Source organism: Cryptomeria japonica, chromosome 10 (assembly GCF_030272615.1).
Source record: "Cryptomeria japonica chromosome 10, Sugi_1.0, whole genome shotgun sequence".
Taxonomy (NCBI): Eukaryota; Viridiplantae; Streptophyta; class Pinopsida; order Cupressales; family Cupressaceae; genus Cryptomeria; species Cryptomeria japonica.
The window spans coordinates 764920389-764944414 of NC_081414.1; the positions used below are offsets into that span (position 1 = coordinate 764920389).

The 24026-nt window shown below is 36.1% G+C and overlaps 1 protein-coding gene across 4 annotated transcripts; it reads left to right on the forward strand.

Annotated features, from left to right (window-relative positions):
- The first annotated feature begins 422 nt into the window (after positions 1–422).
- On the forward strand, positions 423–23709 carry LOC131026988 (pectinesterase 31). Of its 4 annotated transcripts, none has more exons than XM_057956989.2 (7): positions 423–996; positions 6154–6258; positions 7419–7496; positions 7584–7771; positions 15354–15463; positions 22889–23062; positions 23151–23709. In XM_057956989.2, exons 1-7 carry the CDS (start codon positions 745–747, stop codon positions 23204–23206), a joined length of 963 nt encoding a protein of 320 aa, XP_057812972.1. In that variant the 5' UTR covers positions 423–744; the 3' UTR covers positions 23207–23709. The 4 variants fall into 4 exon arrangements, with proteins under 4 accessions (XP_057812972.1, XP_057812971.1, XP_057812973.1 ...); XM_057956988.2 differs by having other exon boundaries at positions 23159–23709; XM_057956990.2 differs by lacking the exon at positions 15354–15463.
- Positions 23710–24026: the final 317 nt, after the last annotated feature.

Below are 24026 nucleotides of genomic sequence, written 5' to 3' on the forward strand. Positions count from 1 at the left end.
ATTAATCCCCAATATTTTTAAATCATTTTTTTATCTCTAAAATTTAATTCATTTAACTTTATCTTATTTCATTTTTAATCCCAAACCATTATATTAATCAAATTTAGTTCTCATTTTTTTTATGGATGATAGAAATTTTTATCATTATTTTAATTAATTTATTAAAAATATTTATATAATATAAAATTTGTCTTATCATTTTAACTTAATTAATTGATGTAGAATATTCATGTGAAATGTGATATACAACTACTTGATAACATTTAAATTTTTGTTTATAACTATTAAAAAGTTTTCCTAAGAATTATAAACCTTTGACCATGTAGATGATGTGGAATTCAAATCTTTTTCAATATTTAAAAAAACAAATTCCGAAAAAAAATTCCACAAAATTCTCTGCAATGACATGGACATGTCAGATCTTTACAGAAATTCGCCTCGTGGCCCGTCCGTAGGATTACATGTGGGATTGACTTCTGTCCAGTTTTAACTCAACCTATTCCTTTGCAGCTCTGATTTATTTGTATCATAATTTCAGCTTTTGAATCTGAATTGAAACTCTTTAGGTACTTCAAATTATCATTTGGATCCAATATTCAGTGGTGAGGCAAGACATCGAGTGCTCACTGCCTCAAGTCCTACCGACATACTATTTTTCCTACTGTGCTTACACCTGACGAATTTAGCCCATGAAGAAGTGAGTGGGAATTCAAGCGTATTCTGCTCTGAAATTTGAGGGTTTCGATGGAGAGGGCGTCGGAAAGGAAGCTAGTAGTGGCACAAGATGGACGCGGGGACTTCAGCACGGTACAGGACGCCATAGACGCCGTGCCGCTGGCCAACAGGGACAGAATTGTTATTGAGATTTTGCCTGGGGTTTACAGACAGCCAGTTTATGTGCCCAAGACTAAGGATTTCATCACACTGCGTGGGTTTTGCGCAGAGGATACGATTTTGACATGTAAAAATACCGCCACTTGCATCGAACATCATCAGGTACTAAACATATCATATTCTGTTGGATCATGTAATGTGGTATGGTACACACTTTTAATTTAATCATGGGTCACTCAGTCCTGTTCTCAACACATCATCAAAATTCTGATGATGGGTAACATAATGTGATAGAAATACATCCACCATGGATCATGTTTTGTGATACAGAGACACTAGTATCCGATCATGGATCCCTATACACATCCCCTCACTGTTATCTGATGGTGATCCCTATACACATCGCCATCTTTATAAGTGAAATATGAGACAGTCTCATTGTCACGACGGATCACTTCTCATTCTGATGATTAATCATGTAGTTTGATTAGGAACACATGCTTGTCCTGAAGATGGCTGATACAGAGACGAATATTCATCCTGATGAAGTATCATGTATCATGATACAAAGACATACATAATGTGATAGGAGAATATCCCCATTCTGATGGTGGAAAGTAGTGTGGTAGGAGACAAACTCATCCTGATGATGGATCACCTAGTGCGATAGGAGACAACCTTGTCTTGATAGTGGAGTACTCCTTGTCCTGATGAATGATCACACAGTTTCATATAAAACACATCTTCATTCTGGTGATGGATCATGTTGTGGCAGATAAAAATCCTTTCCTAATGATTAATCACATAGTGTTTTACTAATCATTGATCAATCGAAGTTTGATCCAGTTATGTTTCAGAAGCCCTTTTCATTATGCTTCACTTGTTTCTCTTTTTGGGATTGTTGTGCTGCAAGTTACATACAGGTGATCATGAGTTCCATTTTGGTAATGTTGACTTGTGGACACATAAAAGCTTTATTTCTTTGTTTTGTTTGACAAATATTTGGAGAGTTCTGAGACCGTACAGTGTTGGCCAGGCTGGGCATCATTACTTTATAGACCACCTTGCTTTGTATGAGCTGAGGCTCATTCTTGTGTGGAGTCGGCTTGGGCCACATTATTAAGATTTAACCTCAAACGTATTAATCGCTCCCTGATGTGCTCAATTAAATTTGCTAACTTGGATCACTCTAATGTGTCCAATTAAAATTGGGTAAACTTGGATTACACTCGAAAAATACCTGATCAAACTTGGATCACATTCGAATGTATCCAATTAAGCTCGGATCAACTTGGATTGCACTCCAATATTCCTGATTAAACTTGGATCGCATTCTAATGCATCCAATTAGGCTCAGATCAAGTTGGATTGTACTCTAATAGACCCGATTAAACTTGGATCACACTCAGATGTACTCAACTGGACACACTCCTTGTGTCACTAGGATGTATCCCATATTAGTTCCACTATAACTTAGCCATGTCAAACTCGGGTCACACTCAGATGTAGACCTAGATACGTTTTTGCTGGGATATGCACAGCCTTTATTGTGTTGAGGGCATAGTAGCATTTCACTTACAGGGCATTGCCATGGCATTGTAAAACTATAAATGGAGTTAAGTTAGGTTCAAAATGGTAAAATCTGAACAAAAAACTAGGGAACTAAAAACCAATGTACTATTTGTAAAAATAGAGATTTTTTTTGTTATTGTGTAAGAATTTTAGTGTTCACCACATGACCTGGGTGGTCTTGGCCTTATTAATACTTACAGGCAGGGGCTGACCTTGTGTGCCTTATGGATAATTTGTGCCCCAGAAGGTCGAGAAACCTGGAAAATCCTTCAAGCATTTATTACTTTTGGAGTTCCTCATGGCGAATAGGCTTGGCAAGGTTTGGGCCTTCATTCCATCATCATCATGGAGGAGCTGGTGCAAATTCAAGGCACTTTTGTTGGCAAAAGTATATGGAAGGCTTGGGAAGCCATCAAGTTGCGGCTTATCTAGAAAGGGAATGATTTTATGAGTTGGATCTCCTCCAACCAACAATCATTTTGGTGATCTCCTGTGGTTACTTGCTAGGATTGACCTCTTGCCAAAGTTCCCTACGTCTATATGATAATTTTTTTTAGTTAGGGGGCTTTATTTCATACTTCTTCTCCAAAGCCACTCAGAACTAGCTACCTTGACTAGAATTTAATGTTAAATATAGGCTTGGGAATCAAGATTTTGAATCATTTCAAAATATTACGGAGACTCTGCCTCTAAAAATATTGTATAAGGTTGTGATTCAATGTACTACACCTTGGTGGAAGGATTTGAAGTGGTATCTAGACATTCCATGTATGAATTACACACCCTTCCAAAGGTATTCTTGGCTTTCTCCTCGCTTGCTCATGGTTAAAACTCAATGTGAAGTGGAACATTTAGTCCACTTCCACTCAATGGTGCCACACGTTTCAAATAGTTTGGTCTGCCATTTTGGAGCCCAAATTGGTTCATTTTGCTTGGTGTCTCCTATATCAAGGTCTTCACATTGGATCTTGTGTTATCCAAAATCCCTTTGTCTTTTTTGCAGACATTTGGAAAACATTTAAGCATTTCGTTTGGTTTTGCCCAAAAGCCTAAGTGGCACAAAATTGGATAGATTATTTTTCAAGCCTTTCCAGCCAGAGCTTTTTTCCTAGCATATGATTCTTTTAAGTGACCGGTCTGGGATGCTTGTGAGATTTACCCAAATTTTTCATTCCTTTAGAGTTGAAATTCTATTAAGCATATGGAAAGATAGAAATATTGCTTTATTTTTAGGTTCTACTAGGGATTCTCATTTCTTTAGGTACACTAAAGCTATTATATGTTCTAATGTTATGTCATAGATCTAGGTCTAGCCCATTAAAGTTGCTGTGGAGGTTTCCCACTTGTAGGCACTTGTTGAGCATTGGGCCAGTGACCCTAAAACTATTGCTCGTGTATCTCTTCCTCCTATTAGGGATGTTTTATCTCCGTGTGGGTGCCATTGTAGCCATAGCCACAATGTTTGTTCAAGACATGGCTCTCATGGGTCTGAAGGATCTCAACAACGTTGACATTATGATTGGTCTCCCCACAATGTGGAGAGTCTTGTACCTCTCAACTTGATTGTGACCTCCTTGGTTTGCATGATAGTGGGAAATTCCTTCAATTGGACCTTGCTATTTCACTTGTTCACACAACTCTTGTTGATCCAGAAATAGAAAGAGACAAGGAGGATACCTTCATAGGTTTGGAAGCCATTTCTGATGGCAAGGAATTCTTAAATGGCTGGGGTAAACCCCTTGATAATGCTCCTCCTCCTCCTTTTGCTAGTATAGCTCTTATTGTTTAATAGGGTATCTGCTTTTGTTTGTTTTAGGGCTCTAGCTTTGACTTTTGGGGGTGGATTCCATTCCACTTATCTTTATGTGAATTGTGTTTTGCTTTTTTATTATTTTAATATAGAAATCCATTGTTCATTTTAAAATATAGTGCATATGAATTACTATAAATGTTATACATAATAAACATGCTAATTGTAAAAAATTCTATTTTATTTTCACTTGAGAGGGTTTATGTAAAAATTAAATGGCTAAAAGAAAAATTGTTAGAAATTAGGATCTTAGGATGCTAATCATTATAAACAAGATCATAAAATAAATGAAATGAGAATTATACAATCATAAATCTACACATTACACAAGATATACATGGGGAAAACCCTTTCGGGTAGAAAACCCCATAAAGCATTATTTTATTAAAACACTTACAAATATAGTCTATCATAAAATAGACTTGAACATGGGGACACTCCTCCAATACTTCCACATGGCCAATAATACCTCATGTGCATAGTGATACAACTCACCATAAAGCTCCAAATTCCCACACCTCTCAAATGAGAGAGAACCTCCTTAAATTAGGAGGAAGGGTGGCTTTAGTAGTCACACCTTTTCAATAACCCCCACTCATAAATAATCAATAATCTAATAGTAATTAGATTATAATTATTTCAAATGGGATATGCTTATAAAACATATAATATATAAGGTTTTATAACCATATATTAGAACATTATATATAAATGTCATAAGGATGTGATCACTAATAACATTATGTTCTAACAAAAATCCTCTTTGAGATTTAAAATTAGACTTATAAAAAAAATCCCTTTAAACTAAAAGAATATTTAAACACCCTAATTCTAATCTTAAACTAAAAATGTCTAGTCTATCTTTGCTTTGTATTTTTCTGTCTGTTAAACTGAACCATAAAAGATGTATATTAAAAAATTAAAAATACTTCTTGAAAAACTTTGAGAAATGGCATGGTAAATGTGGCAGGTTGTGATTACTTGAGAAAATCTGAGTGTAAAGTTACTGAGGTTGAAGGTAATCTGAACTGGGATACTGTCATAGGAATGTTTTGGTTCACCATTTCACTACAATTTTTTGTACTTCCATTGAGGTTTCTAACTTGCTTTGTATAAAGCAGATTTTCATCTGAAATTTTGAGATATTTTTTGCATTCAAACTCTTGTCATTTTGGTGGAAATATTCGTAGATTGATCTAATGAATTTTATTTGGTATGCTTGGAGATGCATTTGCAATTACTGCTTTGCTTGCAGTTTTGCAATGCTCATTTTAAACTAAAATGATAAATTATGAACATAAATATTTCACAATAATATCAATAAATAAAAGAGTTATTGGAAAAGACTGTATGTTGGATTTTTGTATCAACAATCTGGATTACACAGTGATCCATTGTCAGGATAACATGAGTGTTTTGGATCATACTGTGTAATCCATCACGATGATAACAAAATTGAGTGTGGAAGGCAAACTCATTCAACGAGTTCTTGCATTGCAAGTTTGAAGCCAGGTTTGTACTTGTGTCTTTCAAACAAGAACTATTTTGGGGTATATTGTTGAATTTTATTTTGTAGGCAGCTTTCACAATTCCAACTTGTGCTTCAAGTTTCAGATATTTTTTTGTATGGTAGAATATGTTTTTTGGGCCTGGTTTTATACTGCTGAACCTATGAATTCTCATGTTTTCATCTCATCAAATTTTACTTCATGTCTTCCAGTTCCAATCGTAGTATCTTTTAATCAAATTGCGAATACCATTCTGGGCGAGCTTACACATTTAGAAATTGTATTCTTGAGTACTTTAACCAATTTTCTCTGGATGAAATCAATAATTTTTACCTGCATATATTTTATTCATGTCTTTACAGAGTCATACAAGAATTAAGAATTAGGGAAAATTGTGCAACCATTTTATTGTATATGTTTTTTATGCAGGCAGCACGTGTAATAGGTACAGGAACTTTTGGATGTGGTACTGTGATTGTAGAAGGACATGATTTTATAGCTGAGGGAATTACATTTGAAAATGCTTCACCACAGGTATGATCATCCACTGTTGAACCATTTTTTTTTGAAGTTAAGGTTACAGCTTTTTTGGCACTAAACCTAGCTGACTGTCGTGATGGCTTTCCTTTTTTGTCATGTAAGTTTTGACTAGAAGATAATCATGACCGTTTGAGATCTTCTGTGCATATAACAAACTTCCAGGAAGGTTTGCGACATTCCGTTGTAAGAGTAAGAAAGCTCAAGTTACACTTATAAATAGAATGCTATTCAGAACAAGAAAGAGACTGTTTATTAAAATTATAGCCTATCCTCTGTCGGTATCTATTGATTTGACAATACACATCCAGTTTAAAAGTTATGAGATGTTTTCGGGATCTTGCTGCCACAATTCTGTAGGAAAGGGTGGTAAATATCAATTAAGTGGGAGCTACTATCAGTGGTTGATAGAGACCAAACAGTCACTTATCTACTGGACCAACTTTTATTCTTATCTGGCATATAACTTCCTATCTGATCATCTGTAATAGTTTTCTTCAAGTCTGTTAATTATATTCTTTTTAACAATGCAGGAAGCAATACAGCCAGCATTTGTTTTGAAAAGTTATTTACTCAGGTTAAATATTTGATCACTCTGTTTCATAAGAGAAGGCCATTTATTTGTTTTCATTTCCTGTCCATAGTAATATAGAAAGTCATTTTTCAACAATTTGAAGTTTATGGTTGCTGTTCATTAAGTGACAATCACATAAAAAATAAATACTTGAGAGTTGTGCTATATGTTTGCTGTGCTGATTTTCTTGTACTACTATGCTTCTTATAAAACATTTGTTTCAGCGGTTATAGTATAAGAAAAAAATTGATAGTGCTACCCTATTTTGACTATAGACTATTGAGACATGCCAATTCATGCATTTGCTATGCAAATCTTAGCAATACATAAAAGTTGAATTGGATGCCTTTTAACCTCCTGGATATTGTTTCCTTTTGGGAAGTTTCAGTTGCCCTTTCATTATATGCATGTAATATCATAGATTATTTCTGTTTATTTATGTGCTCTCTGTGAATGTCTAATTGGAATCGTGACATGGGATGGATTATATATAATTATCTCTATCAACTGAACTATTTGCAATAGTATAAAAAAATATTTAAGAAAGTATCCACTCTGATCACTTTGGCTAGTATTATTATAGGGTTCAGGTCAAGCTGTGGCCATTCGTGTGACAGCCGACAGGTGTGCTTTCTACAGCTGCAGATTTCTGGGGTGGCAGGTATCTATTTGTGTTCAGTTTTACAGGAAAAATGCTGCAATTTATGTTTGTCAAGACATGGGTATGATTAATCCTTATGTTTTGCAGGACACTGCTTACCTACATTATGGGAAGCACTATTTGAGAGATTGTTACATTGAAGGCAGCGTAGACTTTATATTTGGCAATGCCACAGCTCTACTAGAGAATTGCCACATTCACTGCAAGTCACAAGGGTTTATCACTGCTCACAGCCGGAAATCTGCAGAAGAATCAACAGGCTATGTATTCCTCAGGTAACTCTACCAATCTTTAATGGACCTCAAGATCAGTCCACATGTCCTGACTTCTATTGTGAGATTTGTACGCAGTGTAGTGTTCTATTAGATGATAATTCCAATGCAATGAACCATGTAGAAGTTAATTCATTGGTTTATATATAAATTTTGGACTCACTTTTGCATCTTAATTGTGGATCCTTTTGGTGGAAGTTTTGGAGCTTATTTATAATTTTTTGAATGTTTTGATGAATGGCATAGATTTGTTTGATGTATCTATGGATGAGAAGATTTTCTTAGAATAAATGAGGCATGATGAATGGTTAAGATTTGATTTGTTTTACATGGACGCCATTTATTTTTGCAAGCATATGGAGGGTATTAAATATTTTGTTGCAAAAATAGAGTGTTGAGAATAAAATATTCTAAATGGATGAATGAGATTTGATTTTATGGATAATGAGATTAAATGGAGGGAAATGAATTTATTTCTTCATTTAATTGGAATGGTGAGATGGAAATTAGGTTTTAATTATTTAATTTTAAATGTTCGATGGAAATTAGGTTTTATTTAACTATTTTAAATGTGAAATAGAAATTAGACCAATTAATTATTAAAACTAACTAGTGGCATAGTGTTGAGTGTTGATGTGTTTTTCATGCACATGTGAACACAAAATAAAATACCTTAAGTATCTTATCTTCTCTTGAACAAAATTTCCTCGAATGCTGAAGATTTCGCCTAAGGATCATTCGAGAAGACTCCAAGGTTCTTATATGTAGGGTCTCTATGTGTGGATAAGCTCAATTTGGTTTGATGTGATTATTGCTGGAATCACAAGGGGACTTACATTTGATTGCCTGAGTGTTTAATCTGCTGGAACTTGAGTCCTATTTACTCACCGGGAAGAATAAAGAAATAGCAAAAGGTAAAGGGACTCAGAAAGTCTACTCTAAGACCTAGAATGCAAGAAGGTAGATGAACGACTAGGTGGAGTCCTACTGGGCTAGGTATCACCATCAAACTGAACAATTCAACACCAGCTTAGTGCGATCTTCTAGGGTAGTTCTGAAGATGTTCAAATCATCACTGTCAAACACTGATCATCATTCAAGTTAATGCATGAACAATAGACGCGTAACGACTCGAGATTGAGCTCATTCAATGCCAGTTGACCACGTAGGGCACCCTTACAATCAACAAGAGGCTAGTGCTTTGGACTAGGTGGATTCCAAGCGAGTGCATTCAATAACTTCCTTCATTCAGTATAATTATTTACCATCTAAAATGAAGATTCAACAAGAGACCATGCATATTGCAAAGAAACGACATATTTCACCATATCGTCAATGAAAATGGAGTTCATTTACAATTTAGGCAACAATTTCTTGCCTTCTCCTAATCTACTCTATTGCTATTCTATTTGCTATTCTATTTTACTGACTATTCACTAACTCTTATTAACTAACTCTTAACTATTAACCTTTACAAATGAAGAGCCAGAGCTTTATATAGAGAGCTCTTTACATTTCAATGGCTCTGATTGATTTACAATCAATGGCTAGGATTACAAGATGAAAACCCTAATTAGGGTTTGTTACAACAAACTCCTTTAGCCAATGAGAAAATTGCATTCAATATTGTGAGCCAATAGGAAATCGGGGTAGGTGCCTCGAAGTTTGTGCCATCCCTGGTAAGTCAGGTACATTTAATCTAGACACGTTGAGGCGGAGCTATCTGACTGGAGGAATAGTGATTAGGATGCCACCTTGTCTGGTATTTGCTCGTATCTCTTTTGATACTCAATTTAGTGATACTGAGAAGCTAACTTTGATTAACTCTTCTGAAACTATCTGCTTCTTCAACGTACCCCTGCACTGGCCTTGGTGATCCTCCTTCGTCCTTGATGTACTCAATGAATGATGTACCTCCTTGACTCCCATGTGTTTGATGAAGCCTCCTTCTCGGTCAAGTCACTCCTTTGGTAGCTCATATCGCTTTGAAGTTTTATAAGATCTTTCTTCTGATATCTTATGGTTTCTCCATGTGGTAGAATGAGGATCTTGAGGATAGCTTGGAACTCCTTGAACACTTGAAGTCTTCCAACACTTTAGAAGCACCTTGAATCCTCCTCCATGCATTTTAAGTGTCCTCAATGATGATGAAACTCAATGAGGTCACCCTTGTCCTGGCCTGATCTTCCTTCTAGCTCACACTTCGATTTCGCTTTGGACCTTGGCCAAGGACAGGGCTTATAAGGAATTTTGCTCTGGACCCTTTGGAAGGGTCAGGAGCAAAATTTGTGATTTAGCTTCAAATCCATCACTTCATTGCCTTAAATTACCTTTCAAAGGCAAGTACATATCAATTCTTTCCCAACCATGCCTTAGAAATCAAGATCTTGGTCTCAACAAGGAACAAATAGGGGTTATAGGAAATTTCGCTTTGGACCCTTTGGAAGGGTCAGGAGCGAAATTTGTATTTTAGGACAAATTCTTCACATTTTGTGACCACCACTCACCACTTACTCAAATGCATGCCTAAGGATGCCTCTAAGTTCAATCCTCCTCAATCAACACTAGGCTTGATACAAAATTGGGAGCAAAAGGAGTTTTCTAGGAATTTCGCTTTGGACCCTTTGGAAGGGTCAGGAGCAAAATTTGCAATTTAGTCTTAATTCCATCATTTCCTTTGCTCCAATCCACCTTGTAAGGCAAATATGCATCAATCTTCCCTTAACTACGCCATAGGGATAAGGTTCTTGGTCTCAACAAGGAAGAAAATAGTGTTTTAAGAAATTTCGCTTTGGACCCTTTGGAAGGGTCAGGAGCAAAATTTGTCTTTAAGCTCATTTCACACCTCTTTTCTCCTTTCTTTGCCTTGAATTTAACTTGTCAAACCTCCTTCTATCACCATCAAGTCAACTTGCTCTCAAAGTGGTGTCCATTTTAAGGTTTTGGTGAGGAAAAAAGGTTTCTCAAGAATTTCGCTCTGGACCCTTTGGAAGGGTTATGAGCGAAATTGATGTTTTAGGCGAAATTTTCCATCATTGACTTCATTTGCAACTTTTCCTCATCAAAAACAAGTGATTTGCCTTCAAGAATGCTTAGGAATGGATTAATTCAAAGGTTGGAGCAAGGGATAGTACTTCATGGAGAAATTCGCTTTGGACCCTTTGGAAGGGTTAGGAGCTTGAAATTTTTTCACTCTGGACCCTTTGGAAGGGTTAGGAGCGAAATTGAGGAATTTGCCTTAGATATCACTCAAACATTCAAACTTCTTCTTCAATCACATTGCTCTTACCTCAAGACATGCTAACAAACCACCTTAAAGGAGTTCCTGGCTCAAAAGTTGGATGAAAAGTGCATTTTAACCATTTCGCCTAGGTACCCCTAGAAGGATAGGACCTATCCAGGAATTTCGCTCTGGGCCCTTTGGAAGGGTCAGGAGCGAAATTCATGTTTTAGGTTCAATTTCTTCATTTTCCCCTCAACTTTGCTCTTAGACTTGGTTTTTAGATCCTTCATCTTAATCAAGTCCATTTGCCTTCAAGGTGATGTCAATTCAATGCTTTTGATGACAAATTAGGTCTTTCCAAGGATTTCGCTCTGGACCCTTTGGAAGGGTCAGGAGCAAAATTTGTCTTTTAGGCTCAAATCTTGACCTTTTCATCAAATTTCCATATCCAAGCTTATCCAAGGCGTCTCTAGAGGTGAACTCAAGCTTATTTCCCCCAAATCTATGCCTTAAAGTGAAAGTTTTGTCTAGAATAGGAGTCAAAAGGGAGCTAAGGAAGATTTCGCTCTGGACCCTTTGGAAGGGCCAGGAGTGAAATTTGCAAAAATGCTCAAATTCTTGACCTTTCTCCAAATTTCCAAGTCTAGACCTGATCATTAGGCATTTCTCAAGGATAAATAGGTCAGCTTCACATCAATCAATGCCTAGAACTTCATCATTCATCATCTGGACCAATCTCAAACCCTCAAAGATGATACTCACTCACAAAGCTTCATTGATTTCCTCAAACTCAAACAAGACATAACCTATCAACAAGAGCAAAGCTTGACCTAGGGAAGGCTTTCAAAGAGACCCTGACCTAGACCACCTACTGACTAAATTCAACTTAAGCAAACCCTGCTATCCTAATGATCTTTCTGACAACTCCCCAATGCAAAGGCTAATAGCCAAGACCAGACAACGAAGCAAAGAAAACTAACCCTAGAAAGCAAAAAGTAGGGGTCCCCATTTGCAATGGGGCGATGTGTGAATATGTCACAACACATAGGGAGGTTGTAAATTAAATAAATAATTTATCTAATTGTTTGTTATGGAATTAATAAATTAGGATGATGTTAAGGTGGCAATGTTGTCAAAATTAGTTGATTAGTATGGTCATTCTGATGAGATGTTAGAATGTGTTATTAGGAGCGATGATAGATTATAGGTGTCTACAAACAGTGTAGGTGATAATATCATGGCAAGGACTAGTGTGGCTATAGGTAGTGTGAATGTGCCACGGTATGTGTAGGTCTCTATGGATTGTGTGGGTGTAGGATCTAATTTTGCTAAAATGTAGTATGTTGCTTTTCATTGAGACCCTACTTTTTGATAGTTACCTTTTACCATGATTGAAGACTGAGAAATCCCATGTGGAATTCTTAAAGGATAAATATGAAGGAAAGTCAAAATGTGGGATGGGTAGATAAAAGAAAGACCCGTGTATGGTTATCATTTTATGGTTTTCAATTAAGTAATGTCTTTAAGAAAAAAATTATCCTTTAAGTGGGTCCTTTCTCATTTGAAAAGCATGTTTATATGGTGGATGTGGAAAGTATTTTCAAGGTGTGTGGAGTCTTTTGAGCCCTTTGGTCATATGGTGAGCTCTAGAGGGCTCAAGACTTGCCTGATTATGCATGTTGGAGGCAGATCTTTAGAGAGTGATATCTTGAGTATTCAGAGGAATTCTTTAATATTTTTTTTAAAAGTGCATATTTTTTCCAAACCTCCATAGCTGTGTAGTAAAAAATGGGTTTGGATGCTTCCTAATATACTTTCATAAGTGATTTAGGAAGTGATGAGTTTGATGGAAGTAGGTGTTTGGATGTCTTTTGGTTCTAAGGATATGGACTTTGCAGTGATGAAAAACTTCAGATCATAATTTGATGACAATTTTATGCATGGACATAGTTAGTGGTGATACATTGACTTTTGGATTGGAGATGGTGATCATGATCTCATCGAATTTCTTGTATGTGTTTTGGTGCTTAAGTATGACATGGTTGAGCCTTAAATCTTTTTACAAAGTTGTTATCTTCTTTGTTTGGAGATCATGGATTTTACTTTTCAGGAGCTCCTAGTGTTGTTGAGATCTTTGATTGTGTGATGGCCATGCATGATCTTTATCTAGGAGTTGCTTATGGCAATTCCATGAGTAGCTTAGTATTACTTTTAGTGGGAGATTTGGCAGTGACATGGATTTGTGGGTTTGATAGATAATCTTCTATGAGAGATGTAAATCATGATGTCATGTGGAGTTTGTCATTCTATATTAGTGATTTGAGGTAGTTTTGTAGTATTGAGTACATTGATCATTTTGCCTCAAAGAGCTTCTAGATTTTGCAGTGATGAAGTTGCAGTTCAATTGGCATGGATGTTTATTTGAATACTTGATGCTAGATAGATTTGGGCAAGGTTGGAGATGTCTAGTTTTGGAGATCATGTGTTGGAATGTGAATCTTTGATGAGGTTTTAGTAGAAAGACTCAGGACCCTTTACCTAGAGTTGGATGTGAATTCAACATGAACCTGATGAGGAGATTGTTTTTGGATAGAGCAATTTCATTACTCAGTCTTGGTCCCTCTTGATAGAGAATTATTTGATAGGTATTGCTCCCCTAGTTTCTTAGATGCATTCTATTTTGTACTCTGTCTTTTCATGGAAATTAGTCTTGAACTGCAGATGTCAGTTTTGGAGGGCTTGCTTGAGGAGTGCTTGGCATGGTGTATTTTCCTTTGTCTCCTTATGTGTATGAGTTTGTTTTGAGGACAATTTTCAGGAGTTTGGGGCATGGTTTTGGACATATTCCTAGATGTTTGGAATGGTTGTTAGTTTGACCTTCCTTCATTTGAGAAGCTTACATTGTTGCTGATTTATATGATATATGGCTATTACACTTGACCTTAGGTTTGAATGGTTGGACGTTGTGAATTATTTTCGATTTGGGGCATTGGAGGTGAGGATCTTACTTGTTAGTTGTTACAGCTTGAGCACTTAGTGGTGTTAGCAAAAGGGCATTACTTGATTTGTAGGTTTTCTCTCTATGATTTATTGTTTTTTCCTAGGGTTCGATTCATATGACATTGGAGTTCGGATTTGTGTTAAGCTATTATGATCTCTATGTTTGTATGTTTGTTATCATTTACTATTATTACTCTTTATTATTTTTTATTGATAGTATGTGGGTTTGTTTATCTCTATCTTTTATGATGTGGAGAAATGGGAAAGCCATGGATATCATTGGAAAGAGAGTTACATAAATTTTTGGATGAAGTATGCTTTGTTTTGCAGTATTTTGGTTGCAGATCTGTAGATCGTTTAGTGTGTTCTTCAATACTTGATGATTTTGATGACATGAGCCAAGCCATTCACGTCTATTGGTGGAATTTTGGATGCTTTGGTCAGCCACAAACTAGACATTGGCCATGCAATAGGAATCCTGGGGAGGTATATGTGTCATTGGATTGTAATACAAAGGTTTTCATGTATTCTTACACGTCTATATGTTTGTTATTGATAGAGACAAGACTTTGTGTAGGGTAGTGTATATATAGGGACTTAGATTGCAGATTGGGCTGGATATGTGGATAACAGGAGATCTACCTATGGTTGTGTTTACCTTGATTTGTGATACCATTAGTTGTATGCATGTGGATTAGATTATAGTCATGTTCCAACTATGTAGGCAAGTACTTGGTAGCCACTAAAATTTGCTTGTTGCAGTTTGACTTTGGAGTTTGTGTTTGGATTTTGGTCAATAGGATATGGTCATGACCTATGTGACAATTAGAGTGTAACCATCATGGCAGAGTTCACTACTATTCATTTGCAATTGGAGTGCATTGATGTGTAGTTTTGGGTGTTGTTGTTGCTTGATGAAGTCTGTGAGAACATGGAAGCTTAGTTGGTGTAGATAAGCTATGGTGATTATCCCCTAGATGTTTGATTTTATCGTTGACCCTTTATGCAATGTATACAAGTGAGAATATTGGGACATGTGTGTTGTATGCTTTCCATAATAATATGATATTGTTATTTAATTGTGGTGCATCTTAGGATGTGCACAAGACACTAGGATAGGCATCCTTGGGGACACTTGTAAGTTGTCTGGGACATTGGCCATGTATTTAATGTGGGTGGCATGTTGGGTAAATGCATTTAATATTAAGGGTTATGGTTTAGAGAGAACATGGTTTTGGGCTCATGGTTTATGTAATACTGTTGTAATGGTTTTGTGCAAGCTTGTCCTATAAAAACAAGCACATGGGTAGTGGTGTGAGTATGCATTGGAACATCTCAAGGAGGTTGCATATGTGGTGACAGGATCCTAAGGAAGACATGGAGTGGGATGTTGGTTCTCATATGCTGTTGGATTGATCACGTGAGTGCAATTGGGTTACTTAATGCTGCTGAAGTCCTGCATGGAGAACATTGTAAATGTCTTGTAATCCCATTCTTGATATAATACATTGAATTTTTTGATGCTTTGAAGGTTGGGTTTTTCCCAGGGTACATCTGGTGTTATCTTGTATTATGCTTTGTTATTTTTTTGCTTTATGGATTCTGCATACTATTTTAGCATAGTTTCTTTCATAAAGGATACGTTGACTTTATCATTTGTGGATTGAAAATCCTAACAATTGAGTGACAAACTCTTAGGAATATCTCATTCGTTTGATCTGATTATTGCTTTTAAATCAATGAACAATGTAATTTGAGTGCAAAGAACTGATTTTTTATTTGCTTTTAAGGATTAAAGAACTTAAGAAACAAATTGCAGGGAAGCATTTGGACTGGGTATTATTGTGACTATCAAGACTATCAAGTAGAGAAATACTGATGTTCCAATCTGTCATGCCCCTGACATGACAAACATAACTGATAAGAGAAAATTTCCTTGATTCAAGACTTCACAATTTTCTGGAGACTTAGTTCAACCCAGACTGCAATAGGGAAGTATAGGGTGGCTAATGTCCATGATTGAGGAACATAACACTTTTTATAAATCGTTTCCTCTCCTAGATAACAGCGATCACATTATTAGTAAAAACGGTTTGCTAATGCAGGTTGGTTAGCATAAGGCTAAGGGACGTTTCATTACTTTAAAAGTAATTAATTATAAAAAGGGCAGCGGTCAAACAAGGAAGATTCACCTCCCGTACAAGCAGATGCAACTGCAGGAAGAGACATGACTTCTCATCATGTTGGAGGAATACATATACAACTCATTCAACCACTCCAAGGGGATCATCGAAGAGATCAGACTTGATAATTGTAAATAAATTAAGGCATACGGCAGTTTGATCATATACTGTGATTTTGGTATGAGTTTCTTGTGATATACATAGCATAATGAATTTTGTTTATGACTGCTCACTGCTGATTAATGTGCATACAGTTTAGAGAGATGATATTTTTGTTGAGACATGGACCAGCTAGGACTCGAACCTAGGACCTTCCATATGCTGCTGGAGTGCTCTACCACTGAGCTACTGGCCCCTCTTTGGACCAGTCCATCGTCGGTCCGGGTGTGGCTTATTCCAACACCAACACCCCCCCTTAAGCCACACCTCTCGTGTGCTTGGGGCTCCTAGCCTGGACCTGGCTCTGATACCATGTTGAGACATGGACCAGCTAGGACTCGAACCTAGGACCTTCCATACGCTGCTGGAGTTCTCTACCACTGAGCTACTGGCCCCTCTTGGACCAGTCCATCGTCGGTCCTGGTGTGGCTTATTCCAACACCAACAATTTTTTTATGATTGCTTAATGAATCTTGTTAATTTTTGAGATGATAACAGTTAGGTTTCCTTTTGTGTACAAAATTTTATTGGAGCATTATCACTTAATGCTCCCGGCTTCTATCAATTTACCTATTCGTGCTTTGAATGGGGAATATCTCACTCGCAGCCCCATAAGGTTGTAATAGGTGAAATAGCATGTTGGCTATTGCTGTGAACATTTTTCATAAAGGAATACTATAATATTAAGCTCACCAAAATTCTACCCAAGCAAGTTTAGTTGTAAGGAATTGATATGTATACAATACTGACTGTTTATGATCTGCATAGCATTTAATCTCATAGTAAAGATAACTAGCATTGAACCAGTGTCTGAAATATGTTATATAACTAACAACTCTGACGTATAGTCTCCTAGCAATCATTTTTCTATATAGATAGCCTAAAGAGGGGACTTAGATTAGGAATTTAAAACCAAAAGATGACTATGTAATGCTCCTGTCTAAACGTATGTCTCCCTATTAAATTTATTTTGTGCAATATATTTCCATCGCTGGTCATAAACTGAAGATGTTTGGCGGCAATACAAATCTCAGACATTTTAATACTTAAAAATGAAGGATACAAGAAGGTTGTGGGATAAATTCCCAACCCAGCAATTTCTTTAAAAAACAAAAACAAAAGATTAATTTATGATTAACTAAAAGACAAGGGGTAACATATTAAGGGTCATGACTATTGGAGTAAAAAGGGTTTATAAGAAGATAATTCAACGGGTAGGAAGGGCATTTTAGCACATATAATATTTATGTTTCCTTCATGGAATTTGAATTAATGGCTCACTAATCTTGAGGATGAAACCCCTCGTAGATCAGAAATTGAAAGATGAAAACCCTTAATTTCTTCATTCAAGTTAGTGGGTGAAAACCCAACTTTAGCTAGAATATTTCAAGAAATAGCTGCCAACTATAAGAAGGATTACGGCAGATATTCAAAATAAAATTTTTACTTTTAAAATAATATTATAAATTCTAAATCTGAAATATAAATCAGAATTATAAAATAATGTTTGTGATTAATTATGCAAGCTCTATCGTGAGTGGGGGATATTTATTTAAGAAAAAATAAGGAAATTCTAAAACCGGACATTACATCTTCATATCCAAGTCTGACCTCTTGCTCCTAAGGTTATTTTTCTTTTTTTTTTAAACAGCACGGTTAAGGGATTGATTTTAAAACTGTGAGTGCAAGGGATGGCCAGATGGTTTAGTTAACTTGAGGGGTACACCTATTTTGTTTCAACTAAGTTTTTATGTTATATGGCCCTTCGTAATTCCTTTGTTAATTAATACCTTTATCAACAAAGCAATCTACTCTTTTCCTTCTCAGGGGCAGAGTTCATATATTTATCGGAGTTATAAATCTTTTTCCATGATGGCAAAATTAGATATGTAGTCCTATGGTCGGTAAGATTTCCTGGTTATTGGATTCAGCATTTTCTGGAAACTTGCAGCTACCGTAAATCTGTTCTCCATGCAATTATGAATGAATGCAAAGCTAAAACAAAAATTCATGTTTTAATGAGCTTATTAACAAAAGCATTTGTGGGTTTTTGCAGGTTTTGGTTTCAAGTCTTGTTGGATAAAATCAATCGATTGCAAGATGTTCTCAGACCTACATTGTGAAATATTCTTGACAACTCCCTGCCACAAGAAAATTAGAACAAAATGAAACCCTTAGGCACCAGAGGTAGGGAAATTGTGGCTAATTACTGTATGAGCAAACTTTAAACAACTATTGTTAAGAACAAAACCCAATGAGCAATGCCTAACTTGACAGAGAGATGTTCTACGGTCTACCAATAAAAATGTTTCCAAATCTGTCATGTATAGTACTTAAACTCCTTGCAAACCTTCCCAAACTTTGGTCGACCTCCTTCCAATGTGTTTCTCTGCCTTCTCTCCCTCAGTCTTTGCCCAAAATGCATTTTAAGAGGTTGTGGGTCTTCTTTTTGCCTTGTGCCCCAGATTTGACCTCGACCTGCCATTTTCTTTTCCAAAGAATGGGTCGCCATGCCCTCTTAATGGCCTGGACATCCTCCTCCATTTCCTTGCACTCATTCTTCTTTATTTCAGGCTATTTCCTAGCCATTTCCAGGAGGGGCAATCTCCATTAATGCTCTCTTCGTCATTTATGCTAGGTTTTTGGCAAAAAATGCCGCTCGTCATCTTTTCTCTTTTTTGGGTTTTATATTTTTTGTTCCTATGTTATTTCATTCATCCATTTTTATTTTATTCCTAATGTTATATCTAAATATCACTGCTTGAGGATATGTAGGAGTTTATGTTTGTCAACAATTCATCTTATTATGTACATTAGTTTTATCTTTTGCACCTTAATAGTCAGTCAAGACAAAGGTGTTTGTTGTCAAAACATAGTTGTCAACACGCAATTGGTAGAGCTTGTGAATCCACCAGCCTGCTATTGATAACTTTATAGAATGTCTTGGGGGAAGTAAGGGTTTAGTCGACCATCATTGGGGAGTAAGGTGACTAGCTAAGTGTCAAGGACACAATGTGCATCTCATAGGAATTTATAGTTAGGTGGTCCATCTAATACAATTTAGTCTCATGGTTACAGAGGTAGGGTAAAATGGCTTCAGGACTATTCTTGGGATAAGTTGTTAGGTCCATTTTGTTGCACCCCTAGCATCTACAAAATCATTCCAAGTCTCATGCACAGATTTCACCGCAAAGCATTAGTACTTGGTTAGTCTGAAATGTATTCGAAATGTATATAATATTCATGTTGTCTACTAAAACGAAACTGTATAATCATAACTTTCAATTACTCGACAGTTGTAACAGTTTAACAATTAAAGTACCAAGTCTATAGCATTAATCATTAAGTCCTTACAAACCTTTAAAGATATCAAGTACGATTATAGCTTCAATGTTAGGTCCTGCCTTAGTCCAAATTACATCGGGACATCAGGAAGTTATATAGAAGAAAAATATAGAGTTTGCCGGATGTGATAGGCCCATGGTTTAATGGGATACCTTGTCATCAACATTGGGGAGAGACTTCTTGGATTGATTAGATGTTATCCACCACCTTGGATGATGCACAAGATGCAAATGGGCTAATATGGCTCTTCACTTCATTATTACATTGGAAATTTTCTCTTGAAGAGGGTAGTAAGGAGAAAGTCACAAAATCTTTTTTCTTGGAGTTAAAGCTTGTAATGTGGATATGTTTGATAAATGAGGCTGGAAATTTTTGAACTCACATTTTTCCAAGATGGCATAAATCCTAGCATGTCTTCTTTCAGCAATATATTTTACAGTTTACCTGCCATATATCTAGAGAAATGCTTTCAAACTGTGTTTTGCTGTTGTTTTTAACATATTTTGTATAATATATGCATCCTCTATGGTAGCCTGGTGGATGAACCATAGTTTGTCCTCTTGATTCATTGTCCAATTAATTGGAGTTAAAGCATACAATGAGTATGGGTTTAAGAAATGAGCTTGCTAACTTTTGAACTCATATTTTACTTATCTAGAAGAGCAGGATGCAATAAATCCTGGCACAATTTCTTTCAGCGACATGTTTTGCAGTTTATTATAACATATTATGCATAATCTATGCATTTTCTTTGGTAGCTTGTGGATGAACCTTAATTTGTTCCAGTAGTATAATATCTAATGGCTAATCAAATGGCCTTAAAGCTTGCAATAAGTAGAGGTCTCAGAAAAACTCACATTTTCCTTTTATCAATGAGAGCGGGATGGTATAAATCCTGGCACAGTTTTATTTGGAGAAAAAGGCTTTTAAAATATAATATATATGTATTCTGTTGGTTTTCACATATTGCATATAATTTAAGCAATCTCTAGTAGCCTGGCAGACGAGCCTCATAATTTATATTATAAATGTTGTAATTTCAATTCTGCAATCAATGGAGTGCGACCCTAATCAGGAGAATAAATGTATGCTAGTTGATGTGGTTGACTGACAGAGATGGTCGGTATTGACTTAATCTTGGTTTATTCTTGTGTTCCAAGACTCTTGATAGATTAAGTTATCAGAGGCTACTCAAGAAAGGCTGGTGGGGGATACCATAGTTTCTGTCTAAATACTAAGATTAATCTTCAGGCTAGCATCTTGCTTTGCATAATTGTTCTTTACTTTTCTCACTAGAGTAATGTTTTGTTGTCTAAAAGCAGATTAAGTCAGCTTGCTTGTTTCTCTTTCATGAATATTTTGTTAGTAATTGGAGCTTTCAAAGTGTAGTAGTATTCATTAGGTATTTTTATTTCATGGCATCTTTCTCTAGGTAAAGCATTTTAATACTAAATCAAGTAATTGTAATGAAGGGACCTACAAAGCAACAAACACCTCCAAGCATGTGTTAGTATGAGGATGGAGGAGAAATGCCAATTTCTTGAAAGTTCACTGCTTTGGGTTTTCATCCTTTTGCCACTTTTCCAATTGGAAAAGTTCTTGGTTCATGTAATACCTCAGTTACTGGGTTCGCCGGTTTTGGCCTCCAAATGCAAACCGGGTCCGTGCAGGTCTGGGTCTGCGTTGGGTTTGCCCTGAGTCCAGTCAGGGTTCACCCTTCGGACTGTGAGTTCTCTCTGGGTTTGCCGAAGTGAACCCAGAGAGAACCCACAGTCCAAAGGGTGAACCCTGGCCGGACCCAGGTGAACCCAGGCACGGACCCGGGCAAACCAGATATCAGGAGTGTCAAGATTTTTAATAAGGCAATGGCAATGGAACGTGCTTGTCAGATCACATAATAATCTCCAAAGATCAGAAAAGCCATTACTGAATACACAAGAGCTCTAGAAACTGCCTAGTGTCTGAACCATGCATATAAAACAAGGGACAACTCTTCTCTTCCTGATTTTGTAATCTATAATTTGCTGCAAATATTACCAGTACAAGAGTGCTTTAAGCTGCAGGATCACTACTATCCTCTTAAGCAGGAATCTAGGAATTGGATTACTGAATTAGTAATGCAGTTGGTAAAACTATCCTAAACCATTGTCAACTTCTCATTCTAAGACTAATTAATAAGGGAAATTGTACACATAATGGTTGAAGATATACTCATCTGATCTGAAAATCATTTTAGGGATGTTATATTTCTGGGAAGTTATAGTCTCTACAGTATACCAATCACTTAAACACTACCTGCAAGCGACAGACAATGGTCAAATTTATATAATTGTAGAATTGGACCAAAAATAAAACATTGATTGAGTATATGAGTATATTCTGAATTATCAATTGAAATGGCATTTGGCATTGATCAATGATGAAGTAGCATACTATTAAATGTATTTAGATTTGTAATTTTGTATATTTCTTTAAATCTTTGCATATATATACGGACGAACCCAACCCATGAACCCAAAAGGCAATTTTTTTTTTTCCCGAATCCACGAACCGGGTTCGCGTCGGCGAACCTTCTCCCAAACCTGAACCAGTAACTTAGTGTAATAACTTATAATTTTATAAACCTACCTTGATTCTCAGTCATTAACACAGTGAGATATTTCTACCCAACATCTTATTTGCAAAAAAATGGAGCTTCCATAGCATAGAATTAGTTAGATTTTGTAAATTTATTTTTCACTATGTGGAGTATTTCAATGTTTAATTATCACTGTGATGACTACTTTCCATGACTTGTCATTTCTCTGTGACTTTTTAGCTCATGTACCCTGGTGAATAATCGTAACAGAGGGGTACCTACAAAGTACACTCACACCTTTAAACATTTGTTAGTATGGGAGAGGAATGATTTCTAAAAAATCCATTGTTTTGGGCTTTTTACCCTCCAGGTTCTTTCCTATTTGTCAAAGCTTTTTTTTCAAATATTTCATCCTTAAGAAATTACCTTAATCTAATGTAAAAAAGGATGGATTATAATTGCACATCATTTTGTTTCAAATATAGCTGACCTGGTTTACAAAATCTGTCTTTTACGTAAATGCAAATTTGTGGTTACTATATTACAGCAATGCAAAAGCTTCACTGCTCTGTGTTTGTTGTGTTGCATAATGAAAAGAAGACTGAAATGTGTGAACATATTGTAACATGTAGGTGTATCATCACTGGCAGTGGAGGAAACTGTTGCATGCATCTTGGACGGCCATGGGCACCATTTGGCAGAGTGGTATTTGCATATACATGGATGGATGCATGCATCAAACCAGAGGGCTGGAATAACTGGAATAAACCTGAAAATGAAAGAAGTGCTTGCTTCTATGAATACAGGTTTGCTGAAGTGAATTTCTATAGGGTTTCTTATTGATAATATGGCAAGCTATTTACTTGCTTACTGTTCTTATTGATGTTGTGGTAGGTGCTCAGGCCCAGGAAGCGACCCATCAAAAAGAGTTCATTGGGCAAGGCAGCTGATGGATGATGAGGCAGCACAATTTGTTGCTCACTATTTTGTTGATCCAGATCAACAAAGGCCTTGGTTGAAGAACAAACTTTCTATCAAATTGCCATTCTCAGCTTAGCTGTATGACCAATATAAGGACAATTGCTTAAGCTTGTTTTTCTTCAAAAATATTTAATCACAATAGAACTATTTGTTCCCCATGATAAGTCAAGAGGGATATCAACAAAGTTTGGGTTAAGGTTAACCCTTCTGCAATGTTCTCAGTCAACCATCTTTGGCTGTGATTATAGGGGGAAACTTAAAATCACATCGGTCGTGATGATTGCACTTTTAAAATTATTTCAATTTGTCGATGATCATGATACTATTGAAACATGCACTCTGAAATATAAAATAGATGGTGAAAAAGAAAACAGAATCTAAATGGCAGAATTTTCAGATGCAATGATTTTACTTGCAGTTAAAACATGAATGTAAACGCATATTTAAAGCCCTTGCTGACAATAGCTTGAGACATTGGGAGTTCCTGGATGCTTTTAGCTTCGTTTTTTTTATTTTAATTTTTGATAATACAACTCTGTCATGCAGACACAGTTCCACCTTTGTGATATGAAAACCAGTTCTACCATAATATATCATGTGATAGTGGTTGATTGCAAAAAAATCTAATCTATTCTTTTTTGGCAAGTATTTGGTTCTTTTGTCTCCATTCCTTTGTTACATTCAAATAATAAATGTCACAAGGAATGCAATAATAAAAATATAAACTAAGACAGGTAATATAAATTGCATTCCTTCTTTTTGATTAAAATAAGCAGCAAAACAAGGGTG